Source organism: Heteronotia binoei, chromosome 4, assembly GCF_032191835.1.
Source record: "Heteronotia binoei isolate CCM8104 ecotype False Entrance Well chromosome 4, APGP_CSIRO_Hbin_v1, whole genome shotgun sequence".
NCBI classification, from domain to species: Eukaryota; Metazoa; Chordata; class Lepidosauria; order Squamata; family Gekkonidae; genus Heteronotia; species Heteronotia binoei.
In genome coordinates, this window is record NC_083226.1 from 9,650,298 (window position 1) to 9,664,910 (window position 14,613).

The 14,613-nt window shown below is 49.1% G+C and overlaps 1 protein-coding gene across 1 annotated transcript in view; it reads right to left on the reverse strand.

Annotated features, from left to right (window-relative positions):
• Positions 1-14,613, reverse strand: part of LOC132569863 (ovostatin-like) — a 142,250-nt gene that overhangs the window by 19,154 nt on the left and 108,483 nt on the right. The window contains 7 exon segments of the mRNA XM_060236294.1: positions 173-247; positions 1,602-1,758; positions 3,520-3,601; positions 5,437-5,613; positions 8,747-8,830; positions 10,649-10,700; positions 12,284-12,375. Of these exon segments, the coding sequence (XP_060092277.1) occupies positions 173-247; positions 1,602-1,758; positions 3,520-3,601; positions 5,437-5,613; positions 8,747-8,830; positions 10,649-10,700; positions 12,284-12,375 (719 nt within the window).

Below are 14,613 nucleotides of genomic sequence, written 5' to 3' on the forward strand. Positions count from 1 at the left end.
TTTATTGTAATTATAATTGTATTTTATGCTTTTAACCCTTTGCTGTATTGTATGAGTATTTTGAAGCACACTGCCCTGAGTCCTGTTCTACGGGGGAGGGCAGTTTAAAAACAGAAATAAACAAACAAACAAACAAACAAACAAACAAATAAATAAATGTGTAACTCCATACCGAGCTGGTACGGCCAGCTTCCAGCAATGAAACAGCAACTTTGGCAGTCAGTAGGAGGGTATAATTTGCTCCTTCCTGTTTAAATGGAAAAAAAAAACCAGTTCAGACAATTGGAGTGGGACACGGTGGTGGTTTTCTCATCCCCCTGATTTAGAGAGAAGAGCAGGGTATAAATCTGCAGTTCTTCTTCTTCTTCAGTTTGGTGTAGTGGTTAAGATCCCCTCCCCCACCTGATCCTCTTGCCCACCAACAGACCAAAGCTCTGTGGCTGGTTTTTGCCCCTCCTGATGTCCCCAACCCTCATGTGTGTGGGGGGGGGAGAGGAGCTCCCAACCCTCCAGTGGAGAGGCAGCGGTCCCCAGCAAGAAGTCCAGCCTCACCATTTCAACCAGGGTTACCAACTTCCAGGTGGGGCCTGGAGTTCTTCCAGGATTACAACCGATCAGAGAGGTCGGTTTCCCCAGAAGAAACCACAACTTTGGATACTGGGTTCTGTGGCACCACATCCCTGCTGAGTTCTCTCCCCTTCTCAAATTCTGTCCTCCCAAATCTCCAGGAATCTCCCAAGCAAGAGTTGCCCCCCACACCCTCCAAGTACCTTCCATACATCAGTCTAGAGGCAGAAAACCAGAAGACAGGGTTTCTGCCCTCTCCCATTACCAAATAGGGTCTGATAAAGTCGCTATTACACTTGCCCTGTTTGTCTAGGTTCCTTGAGTGCCTCAGTAACGGACAAAAACCTCTTTGGCCAGCGATGACCACAGCATAAAACAAATGTGTGGCAAATGATGCTGTGAAGGTCTCCACAGATCCTCTTGCCCACCACAGAAAACATGACGTGTTCTGTGGAACCCGTGCTGCTCTTTCGCAGACTTGCAACGCTCTGTGCAGACGTTTTTGGGGTGAAAGTGGGAAGATCAGCTGTGACACACAAGTAAACCTCTGTGTAGTGCAGCTAGTCCAAAGGACGTGACCGGGGTGGGGGTGGGGGAGGAGGCTGGGTCTGGTACGCTGACACAATCCCCCAATAACTCCAACTGGATTTTGCTGCTATAATGATAGATGGAGGTGGGATTTAAATGGTGGGGTTTAAAATTGTGACGGCTCCTGAATGGAAGATGAGATTTTTAAAAAAAAATGGGGGAAGGGGAGTTCAATTTGAATTGATATCTGTGGGAATTGAGCTTGTAACTTTCATACAAAAGAGCGAATTTGTTAGCAAGGGATGAGGGCCCTAAAGCCTTGGCATAAAGCAGATCACTGTTCTGCTAACAAATTCGCTCTTTTGTATGAAAGTTACAAGCTCAATTCCCACAGATATCAACTCAAATTGAACTCCCCTTCCCCCATTTTTTTTTTAAATTCCAGAAGAGGCGTTAACGGGCCGTGGTTATGGATAAGGCGAAGAGGATTTTGCGGGGGACATCACCTTCACGGCGTTGTTGAAGATATCCCCAGCCTGATGGAAGCAGCCATCCGGCCCCTGTTTGCTGGCAATCCAGTTCAGTGCTTGGTCCAGGACGTTGTCGTCGACGTAGATCCACTCCTTGCCCTTTGCCAAGGCTTTGTAGGTGAGAACGGTGACCCTGAGGGGAAACAGCACAGTGGAATCAGGAAGGGGGACCACACTCAGCAAGGAAGGCAGACGGCTGGACCAGAGCCCCCCCCGCTTACCATCTCTATATGGCTTTGCACATAAGGCATAAAAGCACTGGGGCGAGGTGGGGATCCTTATTCCCTCAAAACTAGGGCTGGCATCCGAGGCAAGTCTAACTTTTGGCATCCCACCCTTGCACTGATAGGGTTGCCAAGTCCAATTCAAGAAATATCTGGGAACTTTGGGGGTGGAGCCAGGAGACTTTGGGGGTGGAGCCAGGAGACATTAGGGGTGGAGCCAAGATCAAGGCTGTGACAAGCATCATTGAACTCCAAAGGGAGTTCTGGCCATCACATTTAAAGGGACAGCACACCTTTTCAATTCCTTCCTTCCATAGGAAATAATGAAGGATAGGGGCACCTTCTTTTGGGGCTCATAGAATTGGACCCTCTAGTCCAATCTTTTTGAAACTTGGGGGGTATTTTGGGGAGGAGCACTAGATGCTATACTGAAAATCTGGTGCCTCTACCTCAAAAAACAGCACCCCCCGCAGATCAATTCTCCATGGTTTTCTATGGGAATAAATCTCCCTAGGGAATAACAGAGTTCCCAGCAGACATTTCCTTCCCCTCCCCCCCGCTTTCTGACGACCCTGAAGCGGGGGGAGGGCCTCCAAACCGGGGGATCCCCTGCCCCCACCTGGGGATTGGCAACCCTATGCACTGATACTGTCACTAAGTCACATGGGGGATGCCCAGTTTGGTGCCCCTAGGCAATCACCTAGTTTGCCCAGCCCTGCTCGAGAGCACCAGCAGTTGAGGCTGGAGGACAAGCCCAGGCACTGGATTCTTCCTCAAGCAGAAGAGGACTTTGGCGGACTGCCGGGTGAGCTCCTTCCTCAAATCCCTCCAAGTGCTTCTCGGAGTCACTCGTTTTGGGAAGCTCATCACTTTGTGTAGGGAAAAGCAACACCCTTTTGCGGGGTTTTTAAGCCTTTGGGCACCCTTAGAATTCTGACATAGGGTGGCAGGCACAAACACAAAATGGCTGCCGCAGGAAGCAAAGTGAATCACAAAATGGCTGCCGCAGGAAGCAAAGTGAATCACAAAATGGCTGCCACAGGAAGCAAAGTGAATCACAAAATGGCTGCCGCAGAAGGCGGAGCCAACCACAAAGCATCAGGGAGAGAGGTTATATATAACCAGTTCCACAAGGGTTGCAAGACGATACTATTTCAGTTAGCCTTTAACTGAATGACGACCACCGCCACGATGTTAGATCCGATGGGGTGACCAAGAACACTGACTGCCATCCTAAATCATACAGAATTAGCATCCAATTGTTTAAACTGTTTTAAATTGTTTATTTTAATGTTTAACTTAACTGTTTTTATTGTTATTCTATTACGTTTGTGAGCCGCCCTGAACCTGCTTCCGTGGGGAGGGCGGGATACGAATCAAATAAACCGAACTAAACTAAATCCTACAGGTAGTGCTTTTAAACTGCACAGCCAATCAGATGCCCTGTTGGGCTCCCATCCTCTGTCAGGGGCCAGGGGGGACCTGGCCACCTGACCAAAAGCCCCACACAGCCCTGCCCACATTCTCAAAGCCCTTGGCGGGGCCCAGCAAAGGTGCTGGCAGGCACCATGGTGCTGACGGGCGCCATGTTGGGGTCCTCTGCCCTGTTGCCTTAGCAACACAGACCCACCTCCATAACAGCCCCCCCAAAAGAGTTTCCGAATTCTCACCACAGGTTTCCTTCTTCATATTGGCTCCCAAAAGTATTGAAGAATCCAGTGGGGGATCTGAACGACAGCTGCCTTTGGTATCCTGAAGTGGGAGAAAAGGTCCCAAAACCTGATGTATCAACCGCTTTATTTTTCATTTTTTTTTTTTAACAAGCAGGTAACATCACACTATTGCAAGGACGATGGCATTTCACAGCCCGATCTTGTCAGTTCTCAGAAGCTAAGCTTAGTGGTTGGAATGGAGACCTCCCCAAGGACAGCTCCGCAAAGGAAGGCAATGGCAAAACTACCTCTGCTTCTCCTTTGCTTCGGAAGCCTCTTGCTGGGGAACCCTTGGATGAGAGACCACCAAGGAAGACTCTGCTTCTCTCTTGCCTTGAAAGCCCCTGCTGGGGTCGCCAGAAGTCGGCTGCAACTTGAAAGCACTCCACACACACAAAACGATAAGCTGCAGATATCTGGCCTAGCGTATCATCTATATAGTGCTTTCATTCACATTAAATAACGCACTTTCGATCCACTTGCAATGCAGTTTGCGAGTGGATCTTACTTGGTGAAATTGCAAAACGGTCACTGAAGTGGATTGAAACTGCACTAGGGTTTGTAGAATCTTTCGGGCTCAAGTGCCGTGTTCTACTGGAGAAAGTTTTCCTTCCAGACGTTTCGTTCTCAGCTGCGGATAACATCCTCAGTGGCGTTGCAGCCGGAGCAGGCGCTCTGACCTTCTTGGCTGCTGTGCACTGAGTCACTGAGGATGTTCTCCGCAGCTGAGAACGAAAACGTCTGGAAGGAAAACTTTCTCCAGTAGAACACGGCACTTGAGCCCGAAAGATTCTACAAACCCTAACGATAATGCCAGCCGTGAAAACCTGAAATCGTTGATGAAACTGCACTGTTCAGCAGGTGTGAAAAAGCACCCTGTGTTTGGCTAAATACGAAGCATGATTGGCTCAAAGCTCAGGTTTTCCTACGGAAAAGTGACTGAATTTGCCTGGCATGACGTTTGGAGCAAAACATCCAGCAAATTTTGAGGGAAACGACTTTCAAGACCACCAGGGCTCTTCAGAGGGATTGAACAAAGTTTGAGTCTAGTGGCACCTTTAAGACGAACAAAGTTGTATTCAAGGTATATTTCTGTGTGTGCATGCACACAAAAGCTTATACCTTGAATAAAGCTGTTGGTCTTGACCTTGCCACGGGACTCAAACTTCGTTCCGCTGCTTCAAACCAATATGGCAACCCACCCGAATCTGTCTTCAGAGAGAGGCAGTGTTGCAGAATGGTTAAAAGGCTCCTCTCCACAGCGCTGGCCAAGAAACAACACTGCTTAGCTGTGGAGAAGGAGTGTTTGGATATTGAGTGGGCTCGAGGGAAACGAAGGCCTTATACGTGTGGGAACCAAAGTTTACCCTGCACACAGATCATTCTTCTCCATAACACTAAGCGCACTAACGGTGAATTGCTCCGGTGGAGTTTGCTTCTACAAGACTTTTGGACTTGAATCTAGCTGTCCTACTATAATACTATACTAATCTAGCTGTCCTACTATAAACCAACATTGTCTGAAAAGAGCAACATACTTTTTAACAAAAATATGCCTTAGGGTCTCTGAGTTCCCCTTTTCGTTTTTTTTTTTTACAAAGTCTCTATCCCCTTTCTTTGCAGAGATAAATGGGGAAAAGTATAGAGAATATATGGAGAAAAGGGCTGGAGACTTACGAGAGAGAGAGAGAGAGAGAGAGAGAGAGAGTGTCTTGGGAATTCAAGGAACCTGATGCAAATCTTAGTACAATGGTATGTTGATCTAAGATATTAATCTAAGATATTAAGCAAACACACTCCAACTTCTGCAACCAGAAGATGGGCATTACAAACCGAATTATCTACTTCCTGGGGCCAGTTTTGAGAGCCACTCACCACTGGACAGACGTCCAACGAACAGGACTTTTTTTTCTTCCGTCAGCTGCTTGGTGTCATTCAGGTAGTTTAAGACGATGAGATTGGCCAGGAACATTGCGATGTTTTGCTCCCCGCAACCTGAAGGCATCTGGAGACGGTTTTCTGTGTCACTCAGAGCTGTGCCCAGAACATCACCTGTGGGGCAAGACTCAGTGGGAATTCAGGCAGCTTGGAAATTAGTGAACGCCTTCAGATTGCTTTGACATGTTCTCCCTTAAGACTGAAGTCAGGCATTTGTGCGGAAAGCGGCACAAAGATAGGAGCACCCCTCCCCCCCCCCACACACACACCAAATTGGATTGTAGAAGGTCAGTTTGGCTTATGCAAAAGCCACTCGACATGCTTTCAGACTCTTGGGGGCCATTATGTTTATTTTTGCAAAGGAATTAGGATGTGTGCTTCTCCCTGCTTAATGGAAGTGATGGTCCAGTGGGCCAAAAATATAAGACAGAACCCGGAAATGGAAAAGTGGGCCCAGGTATGGAGGGTAAATTCAAAAATGACAAGATCGGTGTTTCTTCTTTGAGAAGATATTTATATATTCTGCTGATCAATTTTTCCTCCATTCCCCATATTAGTTTATCTAATTTGCAATACTTCATATAGAAGAAGAAGAAGATATTGGATTTATATCCCGCCCTCCACTCCGAAGAGTCTCAGAGCGGCCTACAATCTCCTTCCCCTTCCTCTCCCACAACAGACACCCTGTGAGATGGGTGGGGCTGGAAAGGGCTCTCACAGCAGCTGCCCTTTCAAGGACAGAGTCTCAGAGCGGCCTACAATCTCCTTCTCCTTCCTCCCCCACAACAGACACCCTGTGAGGTGGGTGGGGCTGGAGAGGGCTCTCACAGCAGCTGCCCTTTCAAGGACAGAGTCTCAGAATGGCCTACAATCTCCTTTACCTTCCTCCCCCACAACAGACACCCTATGAGGTGGGTGGGGCTGAGAGGGCTCTTACAGCAGCTGCCCTTTCAAGGACAGAGTCTCAGAGCGGCTCACAATCTCCTTTCCCTTCCTCCCCCACAACAGACACCCTGTGAGGTAAATGAAGATATTGGATTTATATCCCGCCCTCCACTCCGAAGAGTCTCAGAGCGGCTCACAATCTCCTTTACCTTCCTCCCCCACAATAGACACCCTGTGAGGTGGGTGGGGCTGGAGAGGGCTCTCATAGCAGCTGCCGTTTCAAGGACAACTTCTGCCAGAGCTATGGCTGACCCAAGGCCATTCCAGCAGGTGCGACTGGAGGAGTGGGGAATCAAACCCGGTTCTCCCACATAAGAGTCCGCACACTTAACCACTACACCAAACTGGCTCTCCAGTTTGGTGTAGTGGTTAAGTGGTTAAAAACTCAGTTCTCCCCATTTAATGGAGAGGGAGCCCTCTTGCTGTCCGCCAGTGACCTGAGCCCTTCCCTTCTCTACGGTAAGGCTGCTCCTTCCCTTCCTTTCTTTGGTCTCTCTTTGGCCATCGAAGAAGCATGAAACTCCTGTGGTCTCTCCTAATAGACCAGCCCTGGCATGGCCTGGGCACAGTAATAGTGTGGTGCAGAATAAGCTGGTCACTTAGGGTTGCCAGCTTCCATGTGGGGGCCTGGAGATCTCCCCCACTGATCTCCAGAGGACAAAGGTCGTTTTCCCCGCTGACCTTACTCCGGAGCGACGTCCCTCTTCACCGCGCAGCGTCTGCACGGATTTCGCACCAACTGCTCCGCAGAACCCGGAAGAGCCGCAAAGTCCCGCAGCTTTTGCGTTGCAAATGTAAACTGGTTTTTGGCGGTTTCCATTTGCGACGCAAAAGGTTGGGAACTTCCTGGTTCCTCGGAGCAGCCTCGGAGCAGTTGGTGGGAAATCCGCGCAGACGCTGCGCGGTGAAGAGGGACGTCGCTCCGAGGTAAGCTCATTGGGAAAACGGCCATTGATTGTTTCCCGTGGGGGAAAAGGCTGCTTTGGAGGGCAGAGTCGTATGGCATCACAACCCCAAAGACCTCTCCCCCTTGAACTCTGACCTCTTCAGGCTCAAGCCCCAAATCTCCAGGAATCGCCCAAGTCAGAGTGGGCAACCCGACTGTCACTTACTCAGGGAAAGTGTTCTGTTTTATTATTTCTTTTTGTTTGGTTCTACTCCCTGTGCTTGTGAACCTGCCTTCAATGAAGCAAGTCCTTTTCCTTCCCTCTCCTGGCTACGGCTGCCGGGGTCCAATTCAAGAAATATCTGGGGACTTTGGGGTGGAGCAAGGTTGCTACAAGTGTAATTGAACTCCAAAAGGAGTTCTGGCCATCACATTTAAAGGGACCACGTCCCTTTAAATTCCTTCCCTCCATTGGAAATAATGAAGGATAGGGGCACCTTCTTTTGAGGCTCACGCAACTGGATCCCCTGGTCTAATCTTTTTGAAACTTGGAGGGTCTTTTGAGGAAAGGCACTGAATCCTATGCTGCAAATTTGGTGCCTCTACCTAAAAAAAACAGCCCCCCCCCGAGCCCCAGATAACCACCAAACAATTCTCCATTATACCCTATGGGAATTCGTCTCCATAGGAAATAATGGAGTGCCCAGCAGACAATCTGCCTCCTCTGCTTTCTGATGACCCTGAAGCGGGGGGAGGGCTTCCAAACTGGAGGATCCCTTGCCCCCACCTGGGGATTGGCAGCCCTGCTCCTGGCACTATCTTTGCCTCACGTATTTTTGCTGCATTTCTTAGCCACAAAGCGCTGCACAGCTCTGCCCTCTAAACATTCTTAACAAGTCCATGCCCCATACAGCTCAATATTCCTGTGACAACCAAGTTAGAAGGGGGGTTTAACATCTTTCTCCCCTGACACAATTTGCCCCAAAAGCTATTAGCCTCAGCAGTGTGTTTGTGGGGAGGGAACATATGAACATACGAAGCTGCCTTCTACTGAATCAGACCCTCGGTCCATCAAAGTCAATATTGTCTACTCAGACTGGCAGTGGCTCTCCAGGGTCTCGAGCTGAGGTTTTTTTACGCCTACTTGCCTGGACCCTTTCGAGTTGGAGATGCCGAGGACTGAACCTGGGACCTTCTGCTTACCCAGCAGATGCTCTACCACTGAGCCACCGCCCCTCCCCATGGAATGGAGCTGCCCCCCACTGTGGTTAACAGCAGCTGAAGGGAGAGAGTTGATTTCTGCTGGGGAAATGGTGTGTGTCCTTGTACAAGCGCACTTGTGTGTGTCAAGGGCTGACCCTCCGGTAGAAGACACAGACTGGAGAAAAGAAAAAGTCCAGCCTCCCAAGAACTTACCAAGGACGGAAAAGTAGGCTCTCGCAGATCCCTCCACCACATTCTGAGGCAAGTTCAAGGACACCGATTCCATGGCTGACGTGCCTAAGGATTGACAGCAACACAAAAGTTAACGCGAATCCCTCTTCAGTGATCTTTGAGAATGGATGACACTGCTGTCAAGTGAGGAAAGGGGCCAGTCGATCCCCAGATTCAGATGCTGAATACAAAACAGGCAGTATAATATTCCATTCGTGTGCACCTGACAAAGGGGGAAATAACTCTCCCTCCCGCCCCACTCCACGCCTCTTTGACTCAGGAAATTATTTGGTACAGACACTGTTTTCAGAAAGGGAGCCCGAAGAGGAAGTTATAGACTTATTGTTGGAATTAAAAACTGAGAAGTCTCCAGGTCCTGACGGCATACACCCGAGAGTTCGTAGGGAACTCAAACATTCCCAAAGTTGATCTACCAACCCGTATATGTAACCTGTCACATAATTTAGTCACTGTACCAGAAGACTGGAGAGTAGCAAATGTTACACTAATCTTTGAAAAAGGGATTCAGAGGGGAACCAGGAGATTACAGGCCGCCCTGGGGCCGATGGCTGCTTTGCAGGAATGTCTGGAGAGATTATTGTCTTTTCCAGAGATTCTTGTCTTCTCATAATGTGAACAAAATATGAAAGCCTCAGTTTAGTCATTTTAGCTTTGAGGGAGAGTTTATTTGATCTAAAATTCATTTATTTGGCTTTTTGGCATATCACTATATCTGTAAAACTCTCCCCCAACACTTGCCACAGGAGGTGGTGGTGGCTACATGCATAGCCAGCTTCAAGGGGGGGGGGGGTTAGATAAAAATATGGAGCAGAGGTCCATCAATGGCTATTAGCCAGAGTGTGTGTGTATGTATGTGTGTGTGTGTGTGTGTGTGTATATATTGGCCATTGTGTGACACAGAATGTTGGACTGCATGGGCCATTGGCCTGATCCAACAGGACTTCTCTTACGTTCTTCTGTGACACAGAGTGTTGGACTGGATGGGCCATTGGCCTGATCCAACATGGCTTCTCTTATGTTCTTATGTGACACAGAGTGTTGGACTGAATGGGCCATTGGCCTGATCCAACATGGCTTCTCTTATGTTCTTCTGTGACTCAGAGTGTTGGACTGGATGGGCCATTGGCCTGATCCAACAAGGCTTCTCTTATGTTCTTATGTGACACAGAGTGTTGGACTGGAGGGGCCATTGGCCTGATCCAACATGGCTTCTCTAATATTCTTATGTGACTCAGAGTGTTGGACTGGATGAGCCATTGGCCTGATCCAACATGGCTTCTCTTATGTTCTTATGTGACTCAGAGTGTTGGACTGGATGGGCCATTGGCCTGATCCAACAGGCTTCTCTTATGTTCTTATGTGACACAGAGTGTTGGACTGCATGGGCCACTGGCCTGATCCAACATGGCTTCTCTTATGTCCTTCTGTGTCACAGAGTGTTGGACTGGATGGGCCATTGGCCTGATCCAACAGGGCTTCTCTTATGTTCTTATGTGACTCAGAGTGTTGGACTGGATGGGCCATTGGCCTGATCCAACAGGGCTTCTCTTATGTTCTTCTGTGACACAGAGTATTGGACTGGATGGGCCATTGGCCTGATCCAACAGGACTTCTCTTACGTTCTTCTGTGACACAGAGTGTTGGACTGGATGGGCCATTGGCCTGATCCAACATGGCTTCTCTTATGTTCTTATGTGACACAGAGTGTTGGACTGGATGGGCTATTGGCCTGATCCAACATGGCTTCTCTTATGTTCTTATGTTCAACACCAGATTTCAAAGGAATCAACTTTCTTCCAGTCAATTTTCTTCACTGTCCAACTTTCAAACCCATACATGGAAGTCCAGAAATTGTTTTCTTACCTTTTACACAGAGGAGGGAACTCTGAGTCACTTCCTTCTTGACACCTTCAGGCTATGTGTTGGGAAAAAGGGGGAAGGGGCACAAAAACAGTACAAAAGACCAGTGAAAATAAAGTAATACTGGGGGGAAAACCCATAAAGTATGAGAGAACAGAAAATGTCATGCACACAATTGTTTATATGTTCAAAGTGTTGCTATGATTTCTTTTAGGATGGTCTTTTCCTTCAGGCTCTGATTACTCCACACTGCACACTTCAGCTACCAAGTTCTATCTCCACCCCCACCAGCACATAGGCTTGCCAGCCTCCACGTGCTGGCTGGAGAATTCCTGGGATTACAAAAGATCTCCAAGTGACAAAGATCAGTCCATCTGGAGAAAACAGCCACTTTGGAAAGTGGATTCTATGGCACCATTATCCCTCCCTCCCCAACCCTACCCTCCTTAGGTTCCAACCTCCCCCCCCCCCAAAAAAAAAATCTCCAGGTGTTATCCAATATGGAGCTGTCAACCCTAACCAGCACATTCTGCCTGCCCACCTAGACACTGCTTACATCTTCTTTTCACTCATTGCCTGGGTTGTTTAAGTTTAAGAATGTAGGAATATCAGAAGAATCCTGCTGGATCAGACCAGTGGCCCATCTAACTCTGCAACCTGCTCCATACAGTGGTCAGTTGCCCTAGAGGGAGAACAAATAGAGCACAGAGGCCAAGGCACTGATATTCAGAAGTTATCATGGCTAGTAGCCATTGGTTATCATGGCTAGTAGCCATTGATGAACTTCCTCTACAAGGATCTGTCTAATCCTGTTTTAGAGCCATCTATGTTTTAGAGCCATCTATGGGAGAGCCAGTTTAGTGTAGTGGTTAAGTGTGCGGACTCTTATCTGGGAGAACGGGGTTTGATTCCCCACTCCTCCACTTGCACCTGCTGGAATGGCCTTGGGTCAGCCATAGCTCTGGCAGAGGTTGTCCTTGAAAGGGCAGCTGCTGTGAGAGCCCTCTCAGCCCCACCCACCTCACAGGGTGTCTGTTGTGGGGAAGGAAGGTAAAGGAGATTGTGAGCCGCTCTGAGACTCTTCGGAGTGGAGGGCGGGGTATAAATCCAATATCATCATCATCATCATCATCTTCTTCTTCTTCTTCTTCTTCTTCTTCTTCTTCTTCTTCTTCTTCTTCTTCTTCTTCTTCTTCTTCTTCTTCTTCTTCTTCTTCTTCTTCTTCTTCTTCTTCTTCTTCTTCTATGCCTGGGGCCATCACCACATCCTCCGGCAGCTTCCTCTCCATGGGTCCATGGCCCTCCCACCTCACATGTATCTCTTTCTCTCTACAGCTGCATCCAGGCTCACAGAACCATTTCCCACACGTTTTGATGCAGACCCACAAAGGCAATAGGTGGTCTTTAACAGCAACCCACAGCACTTTAGCACTCCAATCTGGTGGTGGATGTTTTTATGTTAGGTCCTCAGCGTGGTGATTCAGAATGCAGCTGTTGAGTCTTATGGGGAACGTGTTGCCCCTTCACGCTGACTGGTGTCACTCTAAAGCACCTACTAAAGATGTAACACAAGACCTAAGCTCTTACAGAAGTCTTGATTTCCCTGCCTTTCACAGGTGGTTAGAGCTTTAGGCTTACCTCCACCAACAGAGGTCGGATTACTGTGTCGCGTCGTCCCACGCTCAGCTCACCAGGTTTGGCTTCAGCAGTAATTGTGACATTCATCATACCTGAAAGGCAAACCCATACATACTTAGTTTATTTCCAGATGCTGAATGGTGGCGGGTGGGATGGCATAGATGGAAAACCACCAGCTGTTGAGCAACAGTCACTTACTTGCCCTTGTTTATTAAACGGATCAGAGACAAACATCTGTTACGAATGTCACTGGGGAAATTTCAGCTCCATCACACGGAGCACAATCCAGCCAAACTGCTGCGTTCCATTAACACCAGCTAGAGATGTTCTGCCATGTTCTTAACATTTCAATTCAAAACCAGTGGGATAACTTATGCTGGATCGGATTGGTTTTCTTCATGCTCTTGTAATAGGTCAGTTTTGGTGGCTGGAAAACTAGAGAACCTTCTCTCTCTCTCTCTCTCTCTGCCCAGTCAGCTTATTTAGCATTTATGCCGAGTCTCTAGAAACTGCTGGAGGCTTCTTTAGAGTCCCTGCAAGGGACTTGGAGGGCACCAGCAAAGGAATAAATAAAAACAAACAAACAGGAAACCAGTGGAACCTTCAAAAACCCCTTTTAAAAATGCCAGCACACACCGTCATAGCCTAGAGTGCACTTCTTCAGGCGTACTGCCTAGTTTCTGACATGGGGTCTAGTCTACAAGAAGAAGAAGATATTGGATTTATATCCCGCCCTCCACTCCAAACAGTCTCAGAGCGGCTCACAATCTCCTTTACCTTCCTCCCCCACAACAGACACCCTGTGAGGTGGGTGGGGCTCAGAGGGCTCTCACAGCAGCTGCCCTTTCAAGGACAGAGTCTCAGAGCGGCCTACAATCTTCTTTACCTTCCTCCCCCACAACAGACACCCTGTGAGGTGGGTGGGGTTGAGAGGGCTCTCACAGCAGCTGCCCTTTGAAGGACGGAGTCTCAGAGCGGCTCACAATCTCCTTTACCTTCCTCCCCCACAACAGACACCCTGTGAGGTGGGTGGGGCTCAGAGGGCTCTCACAGCAGCTGCCCTTTCAAGGACAGAGTCTCAGAACGGCCTACAATCTCCTTTCCCTTCCTCCCCCACAACAGACACCCTGTGAGGTGGGTGGGGCTCAGAGGGCTCTCACAGCAGCTGCCCTTTCAAGGACAGAGTCTCAGAGCGGCCTACAATCTCCTTTACCTTCCTCCCCCACAACAGACACCCTGTGAGGTGGGTGGGGTTGAGAGGGCTCTCACAGCAGCTGCCCTTTGAAGGACAGAGTCTCAGAGCGGCTCACAATCTCCTTTCCCTTCCTCCCCCACAACAGACACCCTGTGAGGTGGGTGGGGCTGAGAGGGCTCTCACAGCAGCTGCCCTTTCAAGGACAGAGTCTCAGACTGGCCCACAATCTCCTTTACCTTCCTCCCCCACAGCAGACACCCTTTGAGGTGGGTGGGGCTCAGAGGGCTCTCACATCAGCTGCCCTTTCAAGGACAGAGTCTCAGAGCAGCCTACAATCTTCTTTACCTTCCTCCCCCACAACAGACACCCTGTGAGGTGGGTGGGGTTGAGAGGGCTCTCACAGCAGCTGCCCTTTGAAGGACAGAGTCTCAGAGCGGCTCACAATCTCCTTTACCTTCCTCCCCCACAGCAGACACCCTGTGAGGTGGGTGGGGCTCAGAGGGCTCTCACAGCAGCTGCCCTTTCAAGGACAGAGTCTCAGAACGGCCTACAATCTCCTTTCCCTTCCTCCCCCACAACAGACACCCTGTGAGGTGGGTGGGGCTGAGAGGGCTCTCACAGCAGCTGCCCTTTCAAGGACAGAGTCTCAGAATGGCCTACAATCTCCTTTCCCTTCCTCCCCCACAACAGACACCCTGTGAGGTGGGTGGGGCTGAGAGGGCTCTCACAATAGCTGCCCTTTCAAGGACAGAGTCTCAGAATGGCCTACAATCTCCTTTCCCTTCCTCCCCCACAACAGACACCCTGTGAGGTGGGTGGGGCTGAGAGGGCTCTCACAGCAGCTGCCCTTTCAAGGACAGAGTCTCAGAATGGCCTACAATCTCCTTTCCCTTCCTCCCGCACAACAGACACCCTGTGAGGCAGGTGGGGCTGGAGAGGGCTCTCACAGGAGCTGCCCTTTCACTGACAACCTCTGCCAGAGCTCTGGCTGACCCAAGGCCATGCTAGCAGGTGCAAGTGGAGGAGGGGGGAATCAAACCCGGTTCTCCCAGATAAGAGTCCACCCACTTAACCACTACACCAAAAACACAAGAACTTAGGCTAGAATTTTTTAAAAGTTAGTCATAGAATCATA